General features: G+C 35.4%; 2 protein-coding genes across 6 annotated transcripts in view; one reads left to right on the top strand and one right to left on the bottom strand.

Moving 5' to 3' along the window:
- The window catches only part of SPATA6L (spermatogenesis associated 6 like), a 113,960-nt gene extending 113,525 nt beyond the window's left edge, over nucleotides 1–435 (bottom strand). For 2 of the 5 annotated variants that reach the window (XM_061425387.1, XM_061425393.1), the window contains exon 1: nucleotides 349–427. The gene's annotated coding sequence lies outside the window, so the exon portion shown is untranslated. Of the gene's footprint in view, nucleotides 1–348 lie in introns of all 5 variants that reach the window. The other 3 variants (XM_061425394.1, XM_061425392.1, XM_061425389.1) reach the window with 3 other exon arrangements.
- A 147-nt stretch (nucleotides 436–582) lies between these two features.
- On the top strand, nucleotides 583–20,743 carry CDC37L1 (cell division cycle 37 like 1, HSP90 cochaperone). The gene is made up of 7 exons (XM_061425395.1): nucleotides 583–714; nucleotides 4,606–4,887; nucleotides 7,936–8,029; nucleotides 10,611–10,726; nucleotides 11,087–11,209; nucleotides 15,228–15,392; nucleotides 19,133–20,743. The coding sequence occupies exons 1-7, from the start codon at nucleotides 583–585 to the stop codon at nucleotides 19,232–19,234; spliced, it is 1,014 nt and encodes a 337-aa protein (XP_061281379.1). The 3' UTR covers nucleotides 19,235–20,743.
- The last annotated feature ends 139 nt before the right edge of the window (nucleotides 20,744–20,882 follow it).

Genomic DNA, 20,882 nt, shown 5'->3' with positions numbered 1-20,882 from the left:
AGCTTCGCAGAATCCTCGTTGCTTGTAACTCGAAATGAGAGGAAAATTGGCTGGTTTTCAAAATTTTCTTCCCTTCAACCGCCCCTTATGGCCAACCCGGCTTCAGACACTGGTTTACATATCCTTAATGAGTATGGGAATGAGTTGCAGGTTTTAAACAATACTCTCTATGGACTTGTAGGACCCACTGTTTACTGCGTAAGAAACTCCAGATAACCAGTATTTAATACGACATGACCCTCAGAGCCAGGGAGGGTAAATCAGTACCGCGGAAAGGATTCATAAAAAGAAGTTTTAAACTAGTGAGCAGTCCAAACCCAACCCCTACTTCTAAGCCCCGGGACCCACCTCCCGCGGCCCCGCCTTCCAATCCGGAAGTGATGTACAAAGCGGAGTCCGTCTTTTTCCGCCGTCCGCCAGCCTCGCGGCCGGGACTAACGCGGCACGTACGTCGGCGTCGGGGCTAGCAGAGGGATTCTGGGTAACGGCCCCAGCCGGCTGGGGCTGCTGGCTCGGCGCAGCGGGTTCTACTCGCGCCAGGTCCGTTGGCTGTGGGGGTTATAAAGCCGCGGGCAGCCGGACATGGAGCAGCCGTGGCCGCCGCCAGGACCTTGGAGCCTCCCTCGGGCAGAGGGCGAGGCTGAGGAAGAGAGTGACTTGGACTTGTCCCCTGGTTCTCCCCGCTGCCCGCAGCTGCCGGGAGGCGGCACCCAGGTGAGAAGGGAGCCTGTATTCTGCGGGGTGGGGGGTTGGGGGAATGGGAGGTGTCGTCACCAGGCCCCCAGAGATCGCTGTCTCTGCGACCCTCTTTTGAGCCCCCACCTCCCCCTTTTACCCACCCCCGACCCCGGGCGTCGGGGGCCTGATGTCATCCCATCGCTTTGTAACATCTACTGAGCTCTTCGAAGAGGAGCTGGCCATATATTCCCAACCTCCACCTCCATACACACCTTTTTCACCTTGGCTAATTTCTCACCCTTGAAGAAGTTCCTCTCCCCCACCCCTCTTCTGATGGCACCCAGATTTAAGACCCCTCAGTCTATAATGTTGACCCTTTGTCCTCTTGTGCCTGCTCTTATCCGAGCACTTTATTCTCTTGAAGGTTCTAATATTGGTGCACAGTTGATGGGAACAGTGAATGGTTGTATTTCAATAATTCTCTGAGCCCCTGACTAAAGACATTAGGTCCAATTTATTTTACTGACTTTTGACATCTTAGCAAATTCTGTAAACCTTGCTTTTGATGCTGGCGTAAATCTCGGCCATTCCGCGTGACCATTTCCCCCTTAGGTTTATGATTTTAGTTTTGCTTCATACCATTTTTCAGTTAAAAACATAGGCACGCGTTTGCCTTTTCCTTCAGACTTTTTATTCAGATTCCTGCCGCTTCCTGTGGTTTTCAGCCAAGCCTTTTTTCCTCTGAAACTTATCCAGAAATGATATACTACCACTTAGGATTTTCTGGGTCCCACCTTAGGGAGTGCTTATATAGTGCTCATATCACTTAGTACTGGTGTTTCTCGTAATCTGTTTTCGGAGTATATTTCAGGATCACTGACTAAACACTAACAAGTGAAATAAAATGGAGTTTAGGTATCTGCCTTCTAGCCTTCTTACAAAATGGGATCCCTGAAGGCTTAACTGAGTTAATAGTTTTTCTCTAGACTTATCTTGCTGTTAATGAGAATGAGTTATTTAAATTGTTTTCCAGTAAGTGTAGGGTTGTTGCTCTTAAGCCCAGCTCACAGGGTTAGTTGGCTGCAAAGAGAAAAATGCTGTTTCATAACCACAGACTGTTCTTCATCCAGCCAGTCACTGGGAAAGTCCAAGACATTTTTTAGGAGGACAGAATGACAGTTGATAAGTCGATAGTCACTCACTAATAATGGATCGCTGGTAGTCATCTTTATATACAAAATATGTTATATAAGCATGTGATGAATGTGGTACAAAGCTAGAGACAAAGAATGAACAGCAGCTGCCATTGTCAATTTTGAAGGCTTAAAGAGAGAAAGGTCTCAATTTCATTGCATAGTGGTTGAATCTAAAGAGTAACCTAAAAGAAACCAAATTCTAAAAATAGCTGTGTATTAATTTATCACCTTATATAGCTGACAAGAATTTTAGAAATGATTAGGCTTATCTCCTTCATTAAAAGTGATTTCCTTGAGACTGGATGGCATCACTGACTCGATGGACATGAGTCTCAGTGAACTCCAGGAGTTGGTGATGGACAGGGAGGCCTGGCGTGCTGTGATTCATGGAGTCGCAAAGAGTCGGACACGACTGAGCGACTGATCTGATCTGATCTGAGACCATGTAGCTAGTCAGTGGCAGAATTAGATCCTGCCACATCCTGGTTTAGAACCCACTTCTGGAACCTGGTACAGTTTTTTTTCCCACCTACTGCACTGCCCATCCTATGATGTAAAACTTTATTTGGCTGAAACTAACTTTGGTGCTAAAATTTACAGCATGATTTCTAATCCTAAATTAGTTCATGTGTTTACAACAAACCTACTTATTTGTCTTGCTGGCTTTAAGTATTACGACTTAAGTTTTTCTTTTTGGAATATTTAGAATAAAATGTTTAATTTCATTTATAAACATTTTATAATCTCTATAAAAACAGCCTTGGTGTAATTTTACCTAATATAGGGAACCTAGACATCTTTATGTCATATGTATAGTTCTGAGATCCAGTTAAATGCAATTTGGAACTTAGAGATCCTGTTTGGAAATTTTTTTATGTCAAGTTATATTAGTAGGCCTTAATGCTAACAGTTCCTTTTTCAAATCTGTGTTTATTAAATATAATCAATCATCTCAATACATGTGGGATAGTTAACTCAAATGCCCAAACATAGTCTTTGGAGAAGAATTTAAACATTAATCAGTTTTAGAATTTGGAAATAAGATTTCTATGTTTGACTTGAGAAATGATTTGAGAATTTGCTCTTGGATAATTTGACCATGCAAGATATTTCCATTTGTCCTCATCTTTGTTAGTATTTGTCTTTTTTTACAAAATAAATTTAACAGGTTCATTTGTCTCCTCTTCCTAGTTCCTTCTTAAGCATCGACAATTATTCTTAATCCTATTTTAGAATAACAAAAAGTGAAAATAAATACTTGGTTGACTAGGACCATGTGTAAATGAGTAACTAAAACATTTGAATACCAAGTGTCCACATTTGCCCAATAAGTCTAAGTTTGCCTGAAGACTCAGCCAGGAAGGAGGAACCTTGCATGCTACTTGCCTTAGAATTCCTTACCACCACTAGTCTGTTCCAAGAACTCAGGAGTCATTTATTCATCTAAGATTTATTGAATTCTAACCCCTCAAGAAGCTTATAGTTGAGTAAATAAGCACAATATTGTGTGAAAGCACTCAAATGCATAAAGAAGTATGCATAACTTTGGTGGAGAGGGACAGGATAAGAGGGAAGGGAAATGATGCTAGAATCTAGGATAGAGATGGGAGTTTAGGGATGGTGGAGTGCCACATTGAAGTGGTGGGGGTGAGAAGGAAAGAATAAGCAAAGGAGTAGAAGAGTAACTACAGCTGAGTTGAGAGAGATAATAGGAAGTGAGATCATGAGGCACCATGCCATGCTACAAAGTTTGCACTTTAAAAGTTCTCAAGACTCTGTGAATAAGTAAAATTATCATTTTTATTGGAGAGATCACGCCAAGTCTAGTAGAGAATGGCTTGAGATTAGAAAGGCTATACTTATATAATGAAAGTGAGAAATTATAAGGGCTTGAATAGTGATGCAGGTAAGGGAATCGATTGGAGTATTATTCTGAATACCTACCTTGAAATTGGTCTACATTTTGGCTAAGAAATCATGAAGAATGTGCCTTTAGCTTTTGTTCTATGGAGCCGAGGATTAGAAGGAATTAAATATCCGTCTTGGTGCTTTACATGTGGAGGTTGAATAATTGTTAAAACTAAGTACTTTGCATCTGAGCAGAACAGAATCACCAGGGTGGACCTAGTGACTTTTTTCTTTTTAATTAAAAAAATAGCCTATTTTTTATTAGGATTAAGTTAAAGGTTATGTATTTGATATAGTCAGTTATAAATAGAAATTTCCAATAAGAACTTCTCAGATTACCAAGGATTGGGGCAATACAGAAAGAAAATAAAAACCAAGAAGTGATTACTTCTAAATAAGCAATTCTTTGCAGTGAAGAACTTGCAGAGCAAAACTCTAAAGGTCTGGTTTTCAGTATGTTGAATGATAAGATGATGAAGTATATTTAAACTTTTGTTCTCATTATTTTGTTCCAGGATTATAAAGGCTATGAATCAAATGTTTGTTGAGGCCCTGCTGTATGCAGGACACTGTGCTAGTTGCCAGGCTTTTTGTTGCTGTTAGTTGTCCAGGGAGAGACACAGATTAACGAAGAAGCTTAGAGTCTAGGTGATGAAACAAGACTTGTAATATAAAATTGTAACTGCAGACACAGAAGGCTGGATACCTATATGCCAAAAACATTGTACAGAAATCCTTGACTGATAGAAAATTGAACTGTTCTACATAAGCATACCTGTTCTGTTGCCTTCTTCATTTCTTAAAAATACTGTTTTTTATCCAGATGTATAGCCATGGAATCGAAATGGCTTGCCAGAAGCAGAAAGAGTTTGTGAAGAGCTCTGTGGCGTGTAAATGGAATCTTGCTGAAGCTCAGCAGAAACTTGGTAGCTTAGCACTGCATAACTCTGAGTCCTTGGATCAGGAACATGCCAAAGCACAAACAGCAATATCAGAACTGAGGCAACGGGAAGAAGAATGGCGGCAGAAAGAAGAGGCTCTAGTACAAAGAGAGAGAATGTGTCTGTGGAACGTGGATGCCATTAGCAAGGATGTTTTTAATAAGGTATTATCTTTTATTGGGCCTACTGAAATAAGGAAAGCCTGAAATGTTTTTGCAAATCAGTTGTGCATATATGATAACAAGCAACAGAATCCTGTAAATAGTATTCAATTTTGACAGTTGAGGAAAAGTGATCGTTATAGAAACATGTATCCCAAGTAGTGTCTAATGTTGGTAGTCCTTAATCCAATTATGTGGCTGCAGCATAACACACTGAATATAAATGTGGGTTCTAGAGTCAGACTGTCTCAAATGTCAACTTTGTCACAGCCTGGCATTGTAACCTTGGGCAGATCACTTCCCTAAGCCTCAGTTTCCTCAAATATAAAGAGCAGGTATAAAGATTAAGCAAGGTAACATCATAGAAGCAGGTAGCACGGGGCCTGGCATGTGGTAAAGCTCATATGTTACCAGAGATTTCTGATGTTGCTGTGCTTATCAGCTTGCTTTCAATTTTTTTGTTGTGTAGTCGCTAAGTCGTGTCCCGCTCTTTTGTGGTCCTATGGACTGTAACTCGCCAGGCTCCTCTGTCCATGGGTTTTTCCAGGCAAGAATAATGGAGTGGGTTACCATTTCCTTCTCCACGTGTTCTTCCTGACCAAAGGATAAAACCCATGTCTCTTTCTTGGGAGGCAGATTCTTTACCACTGAGCCACCTGGGAAGCCCAACTCTAATGTAGTTATTGGTTTTATCAAGTAAAACAAAGTTTCTCACTGTTACTTACCAGTACATATTTAGTAACCCTCAGATAGTAATCTGGACTTAGTGTTACAGGCATTACTGCTGAAAGGAGTAGTAAAATATTTATGCCAAGTTAGTAGTTTATTAGGAGAAGGCAATGGCACCCCACTCCAGTACTCTTGCCTGGAAAATCCCACGGACGGAGGAGGCTGGTAGGCTGCAGTCCATGGGGTCTTGAAGAGTCGGACACGACTGAGCGACTTCACTTTCACTTTTCACTTTCATGCATTGGAGAAGGAAATGGCAACCCACTCCAGTGTTCTTGCCTGGAGAATCCCAGGGACGGGGGAGCCTGGTGGGCTGCCGTCTATGGGGTCGCACAGAGTTGGACACTACTGAAGTGACTTAGCAGGAGCAGTAGTTTATTAAGAGCAGTCTTATGTTTCTCACTGATTACACAGACCTTATTCTTTGACTTTTGTATCTGAAAAAGAAGTGGGCAATTAAATAGTCATTTTCATCTAAATGTGTAAAGTAGTACTTCTTTCTGTTTGTACTAAACTCTCAAGCCTCAGGTGTAGACTGCTCGTTCTTGTCTAAGTCCACATTCATTTTATCTTTAACCTTCATTATTCTCTAGACGTAGTGTGTAACACTACTTGTTTCTGCTCTGGCATCCACTCTAAAAGCCCCTTCTTCCCCAGGCTTCTTTAATTTCTTTCCTCTGGACTAGCTCTAGTCCTGCTGCAGCAATAAGTAATACACGTAGGTAAATGTCCTGTACTACTAACCTTATCAGTACTTTACTCTGTAGTGAAGGTAAATTATAAGAGTATAACATGCTTCTTGTAAAAAAAAAACAACATAGGCCTGTAAAATAAGAGTTGAAAGGCTTCCTTCATTTCCCATTTTCCAGAGATAACCGCTGTTAACAATGAGTCATATCTTTCTAGACCTTCTGTGCTTGTACCAAATTATATATTTTTCTTTCCCCTCAATAGAATCATTCTTTAACAGAATGATTCACTATCTCTGTGTATATTGTTCTATGGTTTTGCCTTCTTAAGTGTTACTTTATGTTTTGCATTTATACTCCAAAACTATTTTAAATGATTTTTTATAATAGAGGGAATGGTCAAAACAGTGTTCTTTTGTTTATACAGTTATTGTCTCTTAACACAGTGGTCACAAAGAAAATATTTTTGTTTCTGCTTTTAATTATTTTTTTTCTTAAGTTAGATTCTCATGTAGCCTACATTTATACCAGAATTAATTAGGACTATCATTATGTTCCAATCATTTGCTGAAAATCATGCATTCATTTTGTTGGGGAGCTTGAGATTTGAGAGGACAGGTCTAGATCCGCGCTGTCTGACAACTTGATAGCTGCTAGCCATATGTGTTGTTGAACACTTGAAATGTAGCTAGTCCAAACTGAGATGTGCTGTAAGTGTAAAATACACACCAGATTCCGATGACTTCGTACCAAAAAAGTAAAATATTTCATTAATAATTTTTATATTGTTTACATGTTGAAATAATAATATGTTGGGTTAAATAGATACCTTATTTCATCTTTTTTTAATATGGCTGATAGAAAACTTTACAGTTGTGACTTGGATTGTATTTCTGTTGGACAGTTGCTGGTCTAGATGGCAGGATATACAAAGAGGAAAAAAAATGCTTTTATTTTGAAATATATAAACTTAATGTGTTTCCTGACTATAAACTGGCAGAGAGCTAGTTTTTGATTTCCAATTTTGGCAGTGATGATATCAAGGTTTAAATGTGATCACATAATGTTCTGAGAAACTTTTTGCCAGTTTTTGTGGCCAAATAAAAACTTCATCTTGTTCTGTTTTATGACTTTAACTGAAAATAAGCACTTCCTTAATAGAAATTTATACGTGATTTCAGAATCAAACTGTTTACCTCTCCTAAGAAAAGTTTACAACAAAGGTCTATTTTAGGTTTATGTGTTAATCAAAAATTTTGTAGTAAATATAATCTCTAATCTTTGAATTTCTGAGTTTGTTTCCAGCAAGAACTCCAAAGATTAGACTAGAGTTGCAAATATTTAATGGAAATGAATAATGCAAAAATAAATTATGCATGTAAAGGATCTTTCTATACCTGCCTTTGATAGGCATATTTGGTTTTACAAAAAAGTTAATTCATTTGTTTTTCTCTGTGATTTCTAAAATAGTTCTACAGATGAATTTAATGAAACAATATCATTTTATTGTATCACCTTTTTATAATGTCTATAAGAAGGATTGCTGGGCATTCAATACCTGAGAAAGAAGATCCAATTAGAATATATTAGATTTTAAAATATATTCAATTTTAACTTCAAAATTTTTTCTTAGAGTTTTATTAATCAAGATAAAAGAAAAGAAACAGAAGATGAAGATAAATCAAAATCATTTATGCAGAAACATGAACAGAAAATTAGACATTTTGGTAAGTCTACTACTTGAGTTTCCTTCTTTTGTAATGTTTGATATTCTAAATATATGTACAGAAAGTGAATTTATAAAATAGAGACAAACTCCAGTTGTATAGCTACTTCTGGCACAGTTCTATGGCTTGTTTTAGAGCTATACATAAAAAAATAGAGTGACAGAGTAAACTGAATTGTGAAAAAAAGCAAAATTCAACCTGTTTATATAATGCTACCCTCTAAGACCTGGTTGTCATTTTTGTTTTTTGTTTTTACTACCTAGATTCTGCATGTCCCAACTAGTCCCTGCTTTTGTCTTTTTTTATCTTTGCATTCTTGGTATCTTATTATCTTACAGTTGTAAGATTACATTTTTCAGATTTTGGATATGATGCTGTACAATTCATGCAGATCCTTCAACTGTTATTCAGATAAATAACAAAAGAATACAGTCTATAATAAGTAAGAGAAATACATATACAAAGAACTGAAAAATAGTTTTCTCTATTGGAGAAAAACGATAGGATTGGGATTGATGAAAGTAAAGACTTCTCAGAGGAGGGAACATCTGAGTTAGATTTTGAGGACCATATAGGAGCTTTCCTGTAGATAAAGGGAGGCAAGGCAGCAGCCACAGCATGTACGAAGCCAGAGTCGGGAAGTAGTGTGATATGTCCTAAGAATTATAAGCAGTGACAATACTGCTGGAGTGAAAATGCTACTGGGGAGTATAATGTGTCAATTTAGTAAATATATGTTAAGCTTTTTAAGTGACATTTTGAGACTTTTTTCTATTGGTGTTTTTCTCCCAAAGTATTTAGAATATCATTCATCCTTATGTCAGTATAATGGATACTACTATAGTTTTTGTTTTTCTTTTTTGTAGTTTACTCATACATTAATTTTTCTCATACTATTTTAAAAAATGAAATAAGCTTGTTATTCTGTTTAATTCAAGAATAGTTTCTGAAGAAGTAAAGTTTATTTTTGCACATATTATCATTCCAGCATTATTTATTATAGAAACAAATAGAAAAACTATGGTCATCCTCAAGAGTTGATTTTGTCTCCATTATTAAATAGGTAGTTTAAAATCTTTAACATTTAGTGACACCCTTTTTCACAGCCCTTACAAGTGTCACTAACCCTGTCATATATTCTCTTTCCTTTAAAAGAGACCAAAATGGATAGGAATTTTGTGCCTGAGTAAGTCACAGTGCTGCCATGGAGAAGTAAACAGGAGAAGCAGTGATCTCTCTGAATAGTTGATAGAGTTGAAAATATTCCCTCTTCAGAAGTGTAACAAAGCTAAGGCAAAATTGCTGTGTAGGATTTATTTTATGACATCAGGTATAAGAAATAAGGATTATACTTTCTTTACATCTGACCCCTAGAAGTTATTAAATTCTCTAACTTTAGTTTGAGAAGAAGTTTAAAGTCACTTAAATAATCATTATGTTTCTCAGAATTTAAAATGACCTAGTCACTGTATCCAAAGTGTTGGGGAAATATCTATAAAGCTTGTAAAACTCTATGAGAAAATGCTAAAATGCTATTTTCCAATTTTTTTAATGAGGAAAAAATCATTTATTTTTAATTGATTTCCTTGTGTTACTGTGTATTTCTCAGTAAGACATTTGTCCTCAGTTTTGTTTTTACTTATGTTCTGATGTGGAACTTTAACATACAGAAGTTCATTTTGTGTCTAGAGAAAGGATTTATTGCTGAACTATTGAGGTAGCCTTGTAAAATTTCTATGATGATTCTCGGATAACATTCTTGGTTGGATGAGTCTAAATAAAGCTCAGCACTTTGCTGGTTCTGTGATTACTTGAGTGGTATCAACTTTTTGACCAAATTTCTTACTAATTTGGGTAAAGATGACAGTACACCTTTAGTAGCATTTGGATTAGTTTGGTATTTTGAAGCAAAATGGCACCATTTCCAAATATACTTAACCAACTTTAAAAAGAGTTTATTTTCTGTGTCTAAACAGTGATCATGATTAGATGGTTAACATAACTAAAATGGTTAAACTATATTTACTTTTATAACACTGACTGGATTGGTTTTGCATGCAGTATTTTACTATATCAGACATATTTTAGTAAATTAGAGAAAATGTAATTTTTCTAAATCTAAGTCTTTGTTGGCTCAGTGTAGTTTACTTTTGAAAAGTAAAGGTTTGAAAAGAAAGGTTTTGCTTTCTTTTCCATCTTTCCAAAAGAAAAATTTATAGTCTATGAATAAATAATACTGAATCTCCTGAAATTATCTGTACTTAACTTGAGCCTAGAATGACCGACCAGACATGTCTATTTGCCTGGGACTTTGGGCTTTCCCTAGATACAGGGCTTTTATAGCTTTAAACCAATCACTCTACTTTATCCTGACAAATTATTTGAAATAAAATTTACTGTGAATTCTAAAAGCTATTTCCAATATGCTGGTGTTGCCTTATTATCTATCTTCATTTGCTCTTTTACCATAACATTTCTATGGTAATACGAGCTGTCTTTAAAGAGAATCATTTTAAAATACCATTTCTTTGCTTACAGGAGGGAAGTATTTGACATTCATGGCTTAATTCTTGTTTTACAGGTATGTTAAGTCGATGGGATGATAGTCAGAGATTTTTGTCTGACCATCCATACCTTGTATGTGAAGAAACTGCTAAATATCTTATTTTATGGTGTTTTCATCTAGAAGCTGAACAGGTATCATGTGAAACTTGAATTTCTGAGAACCTTAGTGGAATGCTGATTTGCTTTTTGTTTTTGTTTTTCCCATTACTTTAAACGTAAGCAGGAATGTCATTAAATGGAATTCCAATTTTGTTTTGTTTTCAAGATCTGCTTGAGCTTACTGTTGGCATCTTTTTTTTAGTTATTTCAGTTAGCATAGGGAAACTTTTTTCCAATGTGCTTTCCCTACCTTCCTGTCCCCTCATCTCTCTTGTTCCCATATACTATAAACCTTTTTCTTTTTTAACCTATTAAAAACTCATGTTTTAAAAATCCAAATAGTGATCACAATATTAAGTATATTCCTTATAATTTTAATATGTTTATTTTCAGAAAGGGGCTCTAATGGAACAAATAGCACATCAAGCAGTTGTAATGCAGTTTATTATGGAAATGGCCAAAAACTGTAATGTGGATCCAAGAGGATGTTTTCGCTTATTTTTCCAGAAAGCCAAAGTAAGTAGCTATTTGGTATTATTATTTTATTTTTTTTATTGAAGGATAATTGCTGTTTGGTATTATTAAATGGGAAAGTTAGGGTTTAGCTGAAATGTCTTTTTGTCCGTACACATCAAAGGAGGCCATCCAACCAGGATGCCACAGGCTAGATTCTGTAGATTTTATAATGAAAAGAAAAATTATATTGCTGTTTTTATGCTAATTTAGATTATAAGAGGCTGTATTATATAGCATTATGTGAACTTGAGACCCGTTTACATGAATGTATACAGGAAAATTAGAGGAATGGTTTGAGAAAATAAAAAACCTGTAGTTCAAAGAATATTATGCAGCTTTCAAGATTATATGAAAATTACATGAAGTATTTTTAATCTGAGAAAATGCTTTGCTATAAAGTGAAAAGACACAACACATTTATATATATAGGATGTCAGCTATATTAAAGAAAAATAGATATGTTTAGAAAGATCAACATTTCATACTCAATAAATTAGTAATGATTTAAAAGTTGTACAAGAAGTAGAGCAATAGTAATTCATATTAACTGCCTGCTGCTGCTGCTGCTAAGTCGCCTTAGTTGTGTCCAACTCTGTGCAGCCCCATAGACAGCAGCCCACCAGGCTCCCCCGTCCATGGGATTCTCCAGGCAAGAACACTGGAGTGGGTTGCCATTTCCTTCTCCAATGCATGAAAGTGAAAAGTGAAAGTGAAGTCGCTCAGTTGTGCCCGACTCTTAGTGACCCCATGGACTGCAGCCTACCAGGCTCCTCCGTCCATGGGATTTTCCAGGCAAGAGTACTGGAGTGGGGTGCCATTGCTTTCTCCGCTATAGGAGTCTAAATTGGTGTAACCACTTTGGAAGATTTTCTTGTAAAATTGAACAAGGCAAGTACCAACAGCCAGAAATTCTCCTAGATACATACCCTCAAAAAAAATTTCTCAACATGTCCAAGGATAGTCAAGGGTCTTCAAGACCCTTTCCAGAGGCCCTGAGTCAAAATTATTTTTATAATAATACTAAGATGTTATTTGTCATTTTCACTCTCTTTCTTGCATGAGTGTGCAGCTTGGATTGATACAGAAGCAGATGTATGAGTACAGCTATCTTCTTTTAAGCCCAGACTTTTCACTAAATTGTTTGTTTTGGAAATATAGTTTAAAGATATATATATATGTTATATGTTTAAAATGTTAACATGTAATGAGTTTGTTAGTATATTTCAGTTAATATTTAAATTCCTCAGTTTAATTTCTAACGTAATTATTAATAGATACAGCCCACATAAACAGGAGCTCTTTAGGTTCCTCAACAGTTTTCAAGAGCATGAAGCAGTCCTGAGACCATAAAGTTTGAGAATTGATGGCCTAGAAAAACTCCTATGTATGTGCTTCATAGAAGTGTTCATAATAGCAAGAAGTCTGGGAACAACCCAAGTATCTGTTAACAGTAGAATGAATAAATTGTGGTATATTCATTTAGTAATATACTAATCAGCATTGGCATGGATAAAAAAACAAGAAACTGAAAAAAACAAGTCTCAGAATGAAATATCTGCTATTATTTTTAAAGTATTTTATATTTGAACAAGCAGAACTAAGTAAATATATTGTTGAGGGATATATAAATAAGCTGTAAACTTGAAGAGACAAAGGAGTGATGACAAGTCACAGTTGTAACCTCAGAGAGATGAAATGCTCATTATTGAAACTGATCTCTAAAATACTAGTATTGATCTGTTTCCTAATTTTTGTGGGTATGTAGTAGGATTTTTGCCCTGTAAGTTGTACATACATATTTTACGTGATTTTTTGCATATTTGATACATTTTAGCATACACAATTAGAAGTTAGAAGAAAATGTACCAGAAGTTTAATTTTGATTAGACTTGAGTGGTAGAATTACAAATGGTTTCCATTTTCTTTTTCATATACTACAATGAACATATTTCCTTTTATAAATAGAGAAAAACATTGTATTTTTAAATTATAAAAATTTTTTAATGTGGCAGAAGTTGTACCTTCCACTTCTACTGTTAAAATAGGAAAATTTCCCAAAACAGTAGTTTTAATGAGTAAATGATTGAGTTGGTATTTTAGGCTTCTGATGACTGTTTTAAATTTTGACACACAGGCAGTAAAAAAAGAAGTTTCTTTTTCATCTTAAAGGATATGTTTGAACTAGTGTTTAATAGCATAATGGAACATAGTCATAAAATATGTATTTTTTGACGTTTATAATACTTTGATAATAGAGAATATTTTATTCTTAAATCTGACACTTCAGAGTTTTATTTATTTATTTATTTTTTCTTTAATAGAAAATTATTTAATTAGTATACATGTGTTCCCCATCCTGAACCCTCCTCCCTCCTCCCTCCCCACACCATCCCCCTGGGTCGTCCCAGTGCACCAGCCCCAAGCATCCAGCATCGTGCATCGAACCTGGACTGGCATCTCGTTTCATACATGACGTTTCACATGTTTCAATGCCATTCTCCCAAATCTTCCCACCCTCTCCCTCTCCCACAGAGTCCATAAGACTGTTCTATACATCAGTGTCTCTTTTGCTGTCTCGTATACAGGGTTATCGTTACCATCTACAAAATAGAACTGAACAACTCTGAAGCCACAGATGTTAACATTTTGTTCTTAATATTTTTTTTTAATTAAGGAATAACTTTCATGAACTATTTGCTTTGTGAAAGGTATTCTAAGCACTTCACATGGATTAACTCATTAAACATTCATAACATTTTATAAGGATAATTACTTTTTTTTTTTTTTTTTACAAATGAGGAAGTTAGCATAGAGAAATTGAGCAAGTGACCCATAGGTTGCTTAATAAAACGAAAATCAATCAGGTCTCTCTAGATCTAAATACCTAGGGTTTAGGCATGCAGTAAGGTCAGCAGTTGTGTCACTTGATTCCTTTAATGGTTTGTTACATAACCATTTCAGAAGGATTACTTTTGGATATGAAGGCTAACATTGCATGTGTCTCCCTAAGTACCATTGACTATAAAGTGAAGTGTTATAAAGAAATGACTTCTAAATTCATTTTAAAAAATACAGAATAGCAGCACGGAACATTGTGTGTATTATTTGTATAGATATTGATGCTAATAGCTAATCCGTAGGTTTTAATGGAGTTACACAACCTAAACTACATTAAAGAGAAAAATCACACTGCAGACAAATGGACCGTGATAATTCAGGAATGAGACTTTGACAAAATCTTGTCCACCACTTGAACTTAAAACCTATGGTCTATTGTGTAGGATGTGCTCTGTGTCATTTTTTTAACCTGCAAAGGAAATATTTATAAATGGAGGCTACTGCCAAAAGGATATTTTGCATTAAGAATTTTCTTTATATTATATACATTATGGAGAGATTTCCCCTCCCTCAACATAACTCACTGTACTTTTTTTTCCCATAATCTTGAAAAGAAGGTACTTGCGTAACTAAAACAGTAAGATATTTTCATACCAAAGTTAAATGTTGACTTTAATTGGTTTTCAGCTTTTAACAAAGAGAGATTTTAGGGTCAGAGAATTACTAACAACAGGTAGTAAGTGTTTCTGCATTAACTGACAGAGAATTAGAAGGTTTAAAGAATATCCCTTGGCTGTTGCTTGGCAGTGGGACGAGAAGAGAAGACTGTGAGCGATTAAATGAGGACTGTTTTGGATCCTATCAAGAATACAGATAAATCAAGAGAAATACAGAGGAAGCCTACTTTTCATTACATTTGTGTGTATGTGTGAAGAAGGGTTGTTTCTTATTAGTTTGTTTTATTTTGCTGAAGCAGAGGGAAATGAAACAGACCAATCTATAATATTCATATAAAACAGGCAGTTTTCAGAAATTTGACAGATCTTGTTGGTTTCTACATTTAAACTGTTCACCTCATCTTTACTTCTTCCACTTCAGGCTTGGTATATGCTTTGTTAGAGTTTACTGTGTGGTCTGGAAATCTTGAAAATCAGTCTTTTTGTTTGTTTGTTTTTTCAAGGCAGAGGAGGAAGGTTATTTTGAAGCATTCAAAAATGAACTTGAAGCTTTCAAGTCAAGAGTCAGACTTTATTCTCAATCACCAAATTTTCAGCCTGTGACAGTTCAGAATCATGTTCCCCATTCTGGTGTTGGATCTATAGGTTTATTAGAGTCCTTACCACAGGTAAGTTGAAAAAGTAAATATTTTATAAATGTATTCACATAATATTTGTTCTTTTGGACTTCTGTTTCTTCTTGTATGTGTGGTCATTTTAAATATTCTTGCCTCAAAAGAGAACTCCGAGTTTCATCTCATGCCATGTTTTGGCATTAAGTTTTATCCATCACTTAGGTATTTTAGAGAGACACCAAATTCTACTCCTTTAAATATAGAAGAGATGAGGACTATCTAAGCATTCTTAAGGGCACATGTTACCTATTGATCATCTAAGTCATAAACTTCTTAAGATGACTCCAATATCCCATCTTGAGTAGAACTATTAAGAATTGAAGATGGATTAGCTCCAAGCATATACCCAAGTAGCAACTGAGGTGATTTATTGCATGAGTTTATTAGTATTATCTTTTTAAATGTTGGTGTTGCCTACCAGACAAATTTTAGTACAAATTAATGTAACTTACACTGAACTGTTGTTTCTGGTAATATTGGCCAACTGTTTAAGCATCTTAGAAGTCTGCGATTAGATTAACATAAAATTATCTCACTAGCATGAAAGAATTTATGTTAAAAAGAGGAAGTTGGATCACTGGGTCTGCCTGATTCTACTTAGAATTACAATTTTAAGTTATCACTAGGAAGTTACTGCCCATTTTGGTTTTAGTAGCATTTAAATTGAACCAGTCATATCTCATTTTCAGACCAGCTTTAGCATTCTAGCCTGTTGCCTACATAGTGAAAGGGAAGTCTCACTCAGAAGACAGTATGAAGAGAGACCTGTATTTATATTTAATTCTCAAAGAGTTGTAGGAATTGAGATTTTCAATGCCTTGACTTTATAGCTATAATTTCACTAGTCCAGTTATTTGTAGGCCAAAGAGACAATTTAAGGAAAGCAATTGATGATATTTAACTCAGCCAAAAATATAATTCTCAGGAATAAGAAAGAAAATCTGATTTTTAAATAGTCATGTTACCCCTTAGACATGTAAGCGATATTCTCCCTCAGTTTGTCCCCAGATTACCTCTTAATGCTGTTTTAATAAAGTGATGATTTTCTCTGCAGTTCTGTGAGAAATAGCCCAACAGGAACACAGTCTTTAAGAAATTTTATGACTAAGTCACTGTCAAGTCCAACATATAAATCTCCTAAAACTAAGGTGTCACATAATGAATGCAGAGGAAAAAAAGACTTTTGAGGATGCTGCTGATTCTAAACATAAGAGGGGAAAGAGAAGATTTCAGCTAGAGACACAGAAACACAGTCACCTGCTTGAGGGAAGGGTAAGATGGAAAACAACCTGAGGGATCAAGTTGTCAACTGAGAGGAGATTTGAAAGAAGAGCTTAAAATAACAACTTATTTTTATTATATATCAATTTATAGATTACAAAACACTTGTATGTGGTATCTCATTTAATCTCAAAAAAACTGATTTCATTTTATGGATGAATAAAGTGAAGCTCTTATAGGTTAAGTAGCTTGCTTGAAGTCAATACAGTAAGTGATGGAGCTATTATTCTAATCCTGGATTTCTGTCCTACTCCACTGCTCATTCACCTACATCATAAACTGTTGTTGAATCATATACTAGAAATATGACAAGATGCTTAGTTGTGTGCTCTTGGGAAGAACTGGTCTCTGAGACAATAAATGTGTGGAAAATGTTACTGGATGAGAATATGGGGTAATCAGTGGGATTTACAGAGAAGGCAGTGGCACCCCACTCCAGTACTCTTGCCTGGAAAATCCCATGGACGGAGGAGCCTGGTAGGCTCCAGTCCATGGGGTCGCCAAGAGTCGGATATGACTGAGCGACTTCACTTTCACTTTCATGTACTGAAGAAGGAAATGGCAACCCACTCCAGTGTTCTTGCCTGGAGAATCCCATGGACGGGGAGCCTGGTGGGCTGCCGTCTATGGGGTCGCACAGAGTCGGACACGACTGAAGTGACTTAGCAGCAGTGGGATTTAAGTGTACATTAGGTTAGGTATATTGAGTGCTTTTTGTTTTTTTAAGTCTCTTCAGTTCTTAGGGCTTCACTAGTGGCTCAGCAGTCAAGAACCCACCTGGAATTCAGAAGATGCAGGTTTGATCCCTGGGTTGGGAAGATCCCCTGGAGAAGGGAATGGCAACCCGCTCCAGTATTCTTGCCTAGGAAATCCCATGGACAGAGGAGCCTGGCAGACTACGGCCCATGGGGTCACAAGAGTCAGACATGAAACCACCATCACTGCCACCTTCAGTTCTTAAGGAGATGGGTAGATGAATTTTAAAGAATCTCTTTAGCTACTTCTAATAGTCAAAATTCTCTCATAAAAAAACTGGAACCTAGTCTTAATAGAGAGTAACTGTAAGCTCTGTTGGACCTGGATGGTCAGAAAAGGTCTTAGCAGCCTCTCTCTTTGGAGAATGGGATAACAATCTATTAATAATTTTTGTAAAACTTAAATTTGGATAACAGTTTAGCTTTTAATCTCTTTTTTTAAATTGACAACAATCTTATGAGATAGACCAAATACCAGTATCCTTAATTTTGAGAGAAGTGAACCAAGGCCCCCTGAACAGATAAGTAAGTAAGAGTTACCTTAGGCTTATCCTATATACTAGCTTTTACTGTTACTAAATTTTGATGAATTATTTTCTCTGAGGATGGCATTATACTAAGTGAGAGAGTCAGGGTTAGAACTTAGGTCCAAGGTTACTTTAATGTACCAGACTTGAGTCAGTTATTTGTGCCAATCCCTTCATAAACCTTATTGACAATAATCCAACTAACTTCTTGTTCATTTTTTTACTACTACAATAAAAGAATCAAAAAGATTCTTTAAAAAAGAAGAAAGATTAAAAAGATTATTGAGAACACTTCCTCCCTTTGAGATGGAGAGTTCTGATATCTAATGCCCTGTATGGACTGTTTTCCTCATTGATGTATATTAAATAAACAGATGAAAGTAGGTGATTCATGATAAAACTAAATAGCTGGGAGGTATTCAGAACTGAGTAGACAAAATTGAATTATTGGAAGAATTTCCTTAAAAGTCCTGGGTCTTAAGGGCTTATGTCTCTATTCATGGTGCTTTATTAATAGTGGTTTTATTTTTCAATTTATTGAATAAGGTTTTCTGTTCCTAGTTTTAGAGATGTTCAAAATTAGAACATTTTTGAGTTTTTCTGTGTAAAAAAATGAAACCTAAATTACACTGTTCTTTTGTTTTCAACTTTTTAAATACAAGTCTCTTTCAAAAGATTTCTCACTTGAGTTTAACCTTTGAGAAACCGAAATAGATTCTGAAGGTATAACTTTCACTTAGTAAATAGTTTTTTACCTTATTCTAGTGTTTTTTTAATTTTAATATTTACTATTATAATTAGATAGTAATCATCATAATACCTTGCTGGCTTAAAGCCATTTATTTTTTAAATTGTCAATAGCTATATACATATAATCACATAGATATAGCCTTATGATTAAAATTATAGTTTTCTTAAATGGAGGGAAGAGGTAGTGTTTATTACATTTCTTTTTTATATGTATCATTCTGTCTTTGCCACATCTCTTTGGATTAAGTGGTAGTAATCTATTATTTTTTCTTTATCGTCTTGGGTTTCAACCAAAGTCTGACTTCAACTTTTTTTCTGTTCTGCTATACTGCAGAGAGAGAGAATGTGAAACTGAATATGCAGTTTCATGTACTGACACCTAACTGATGATCATCCATTCTTTCCTCTCTATACTTTTCAGAATCCAGATTATCTTCAATATTCTATCAACACAGCTCTCTGCAGTTTAAACTCAGTGGTACATAAAGAAGATGATGAACCGAAAATGATGGACACTGTATAATTTGGTTAAGACTGCTGAAGCCAAGTACTATTTTGTTACAAGAAAGGAAGAACTTGGCTATTTTCTTGACACTTTTATGGGTGCTGCACTTTATTTTTGTTTGGTTTTTGATGGGAGGGAAAACAGAGTACTGAAACGTTTTGTAAAATTTTTTTTATGTGCTGCTAGGTTTTTTTTTTGTTTTATTTTTTCCTGAAGAGAGGAGTGGTACCATATGTTGCAAGAAGTCAAAATGGACTTTTTTTGGGTTTTTTGGCTACTAAATTTGCCTTTAATCTTACTGTTCTCAATTTTGGAATCAAAGTATGAAAATCTGCACAAATGCAATGTTTACAAGAACTGGTTGATTCTAGGAGGCATCTGCTACAGTCTTTTTATATGGATATGTACATGTCCTACTCTACAAAAATGATTAAAGATTAAAATGTATCCTATTGCTAATTTAGCTGTCAAATCTGGTGTTTCATCATATTAAAAGCAATAAATCAGTAGTTGGTAATCTGCTTTACTAAATAAGCTGGGTAGTACAAATTAAAACAGTCTTTCCCCTTAAAATAATATTACAGTTGTTTCTTCAGCACCATCGGTTAAATCCTTAACTACAGTATCAATGTTATATGGATACTAAATTAACCCCCAAGTATTCTCAGATGTATTTCCCTTAGAAGTTGATTTTATCCTATTGACATTTTAGTATTAGGGTTATATAGTGATATAAAAAGTGATAAAGCTCATAACATTTTTTTTTTTCTTAGTAAGATCCAACTTAAAGTTCACTCTTAATTTCTTGACATAGTCTGGGATCTCTCAGGGAGCAAGTTTTAAAAGAACTAAAGGCCTATAAGAACAAATAGGAAAAATAATCTGATTTTTTAAGTTACAGTTATTGTTTTACTCTAATGTGGTCCAAAGACTTTTTTAAAAGGCAAGAGAAATCTTTTGACACGAACTACTTATTTCTAAGAATTTGGTGATCCTTACTGGTAATGATGGCTTTTACTACATTTGTCATTCCTCTCTTTAGCTCAGTTACCATAGAATGCTTCTGAGCTTTAATACTTACATATATAATTCACTTTAAATATGCCAGGATATTTGATGGTTCATTTTACTAGGAATGAGATGACAATGTTAATTATGCTGTCCTTATTATTTGAGGATTAACCTTCTGACTTATAGGAACATGAGCTTTGATTTGTATCAGATGTAGTCTTTGGTGGCTCAGTCCCATTGGGACTAGTAGTAAACATGTAGAAGATGATTAAATGGGATTTGGACTACATGTCTCAATTTGAGAAGCCACCCCCATGGTGATCAGATCTGTGATGGTGGCTTCATTTGCACCTTGTTTTAAACTAACCTGAGGTGATAAGGCAGTTAGTACTCATAGAAACAGATTGGAGTTATTGAATCATACATATGTAACATCACAATCTTCCTGGTTTTCAGAATAAAACTTGTTTTTGTGCTTTTAATATATACTCTATAATAAAATGTTCGACTAATTTATGTGGTAGCATTCATCAGCCTGTAGTTGTTTTGTTTTTTTTTAACCAGTGACCTAGTTATAGAAGTTTTCTGCTTCTGCTTTTTTTTTTTTTTTCCTATTTTGGAGCAAGCTCTTGTTTTTTCTGTCCTATCAAATGGA

The sequence above is a fragment of the Bos javanicus genome, chromosome 8, assembly GCF_032452875.1.
Source record: "Bos javanicus breed banteng chromosome 8, ARS-OSU_banteng_1.0, whole genome shotgun sequence".
Lineage (NCBI taxonomy): Eukaryota > Metazoa > Chordata > Mammalia > Artiodactyla > Bovidae > Bos > Bos javanicus.
Note: the sequence above shows the minus strand (reverse complement) of the source record. Positions and strands in the feature narration are given on the sequence as shown.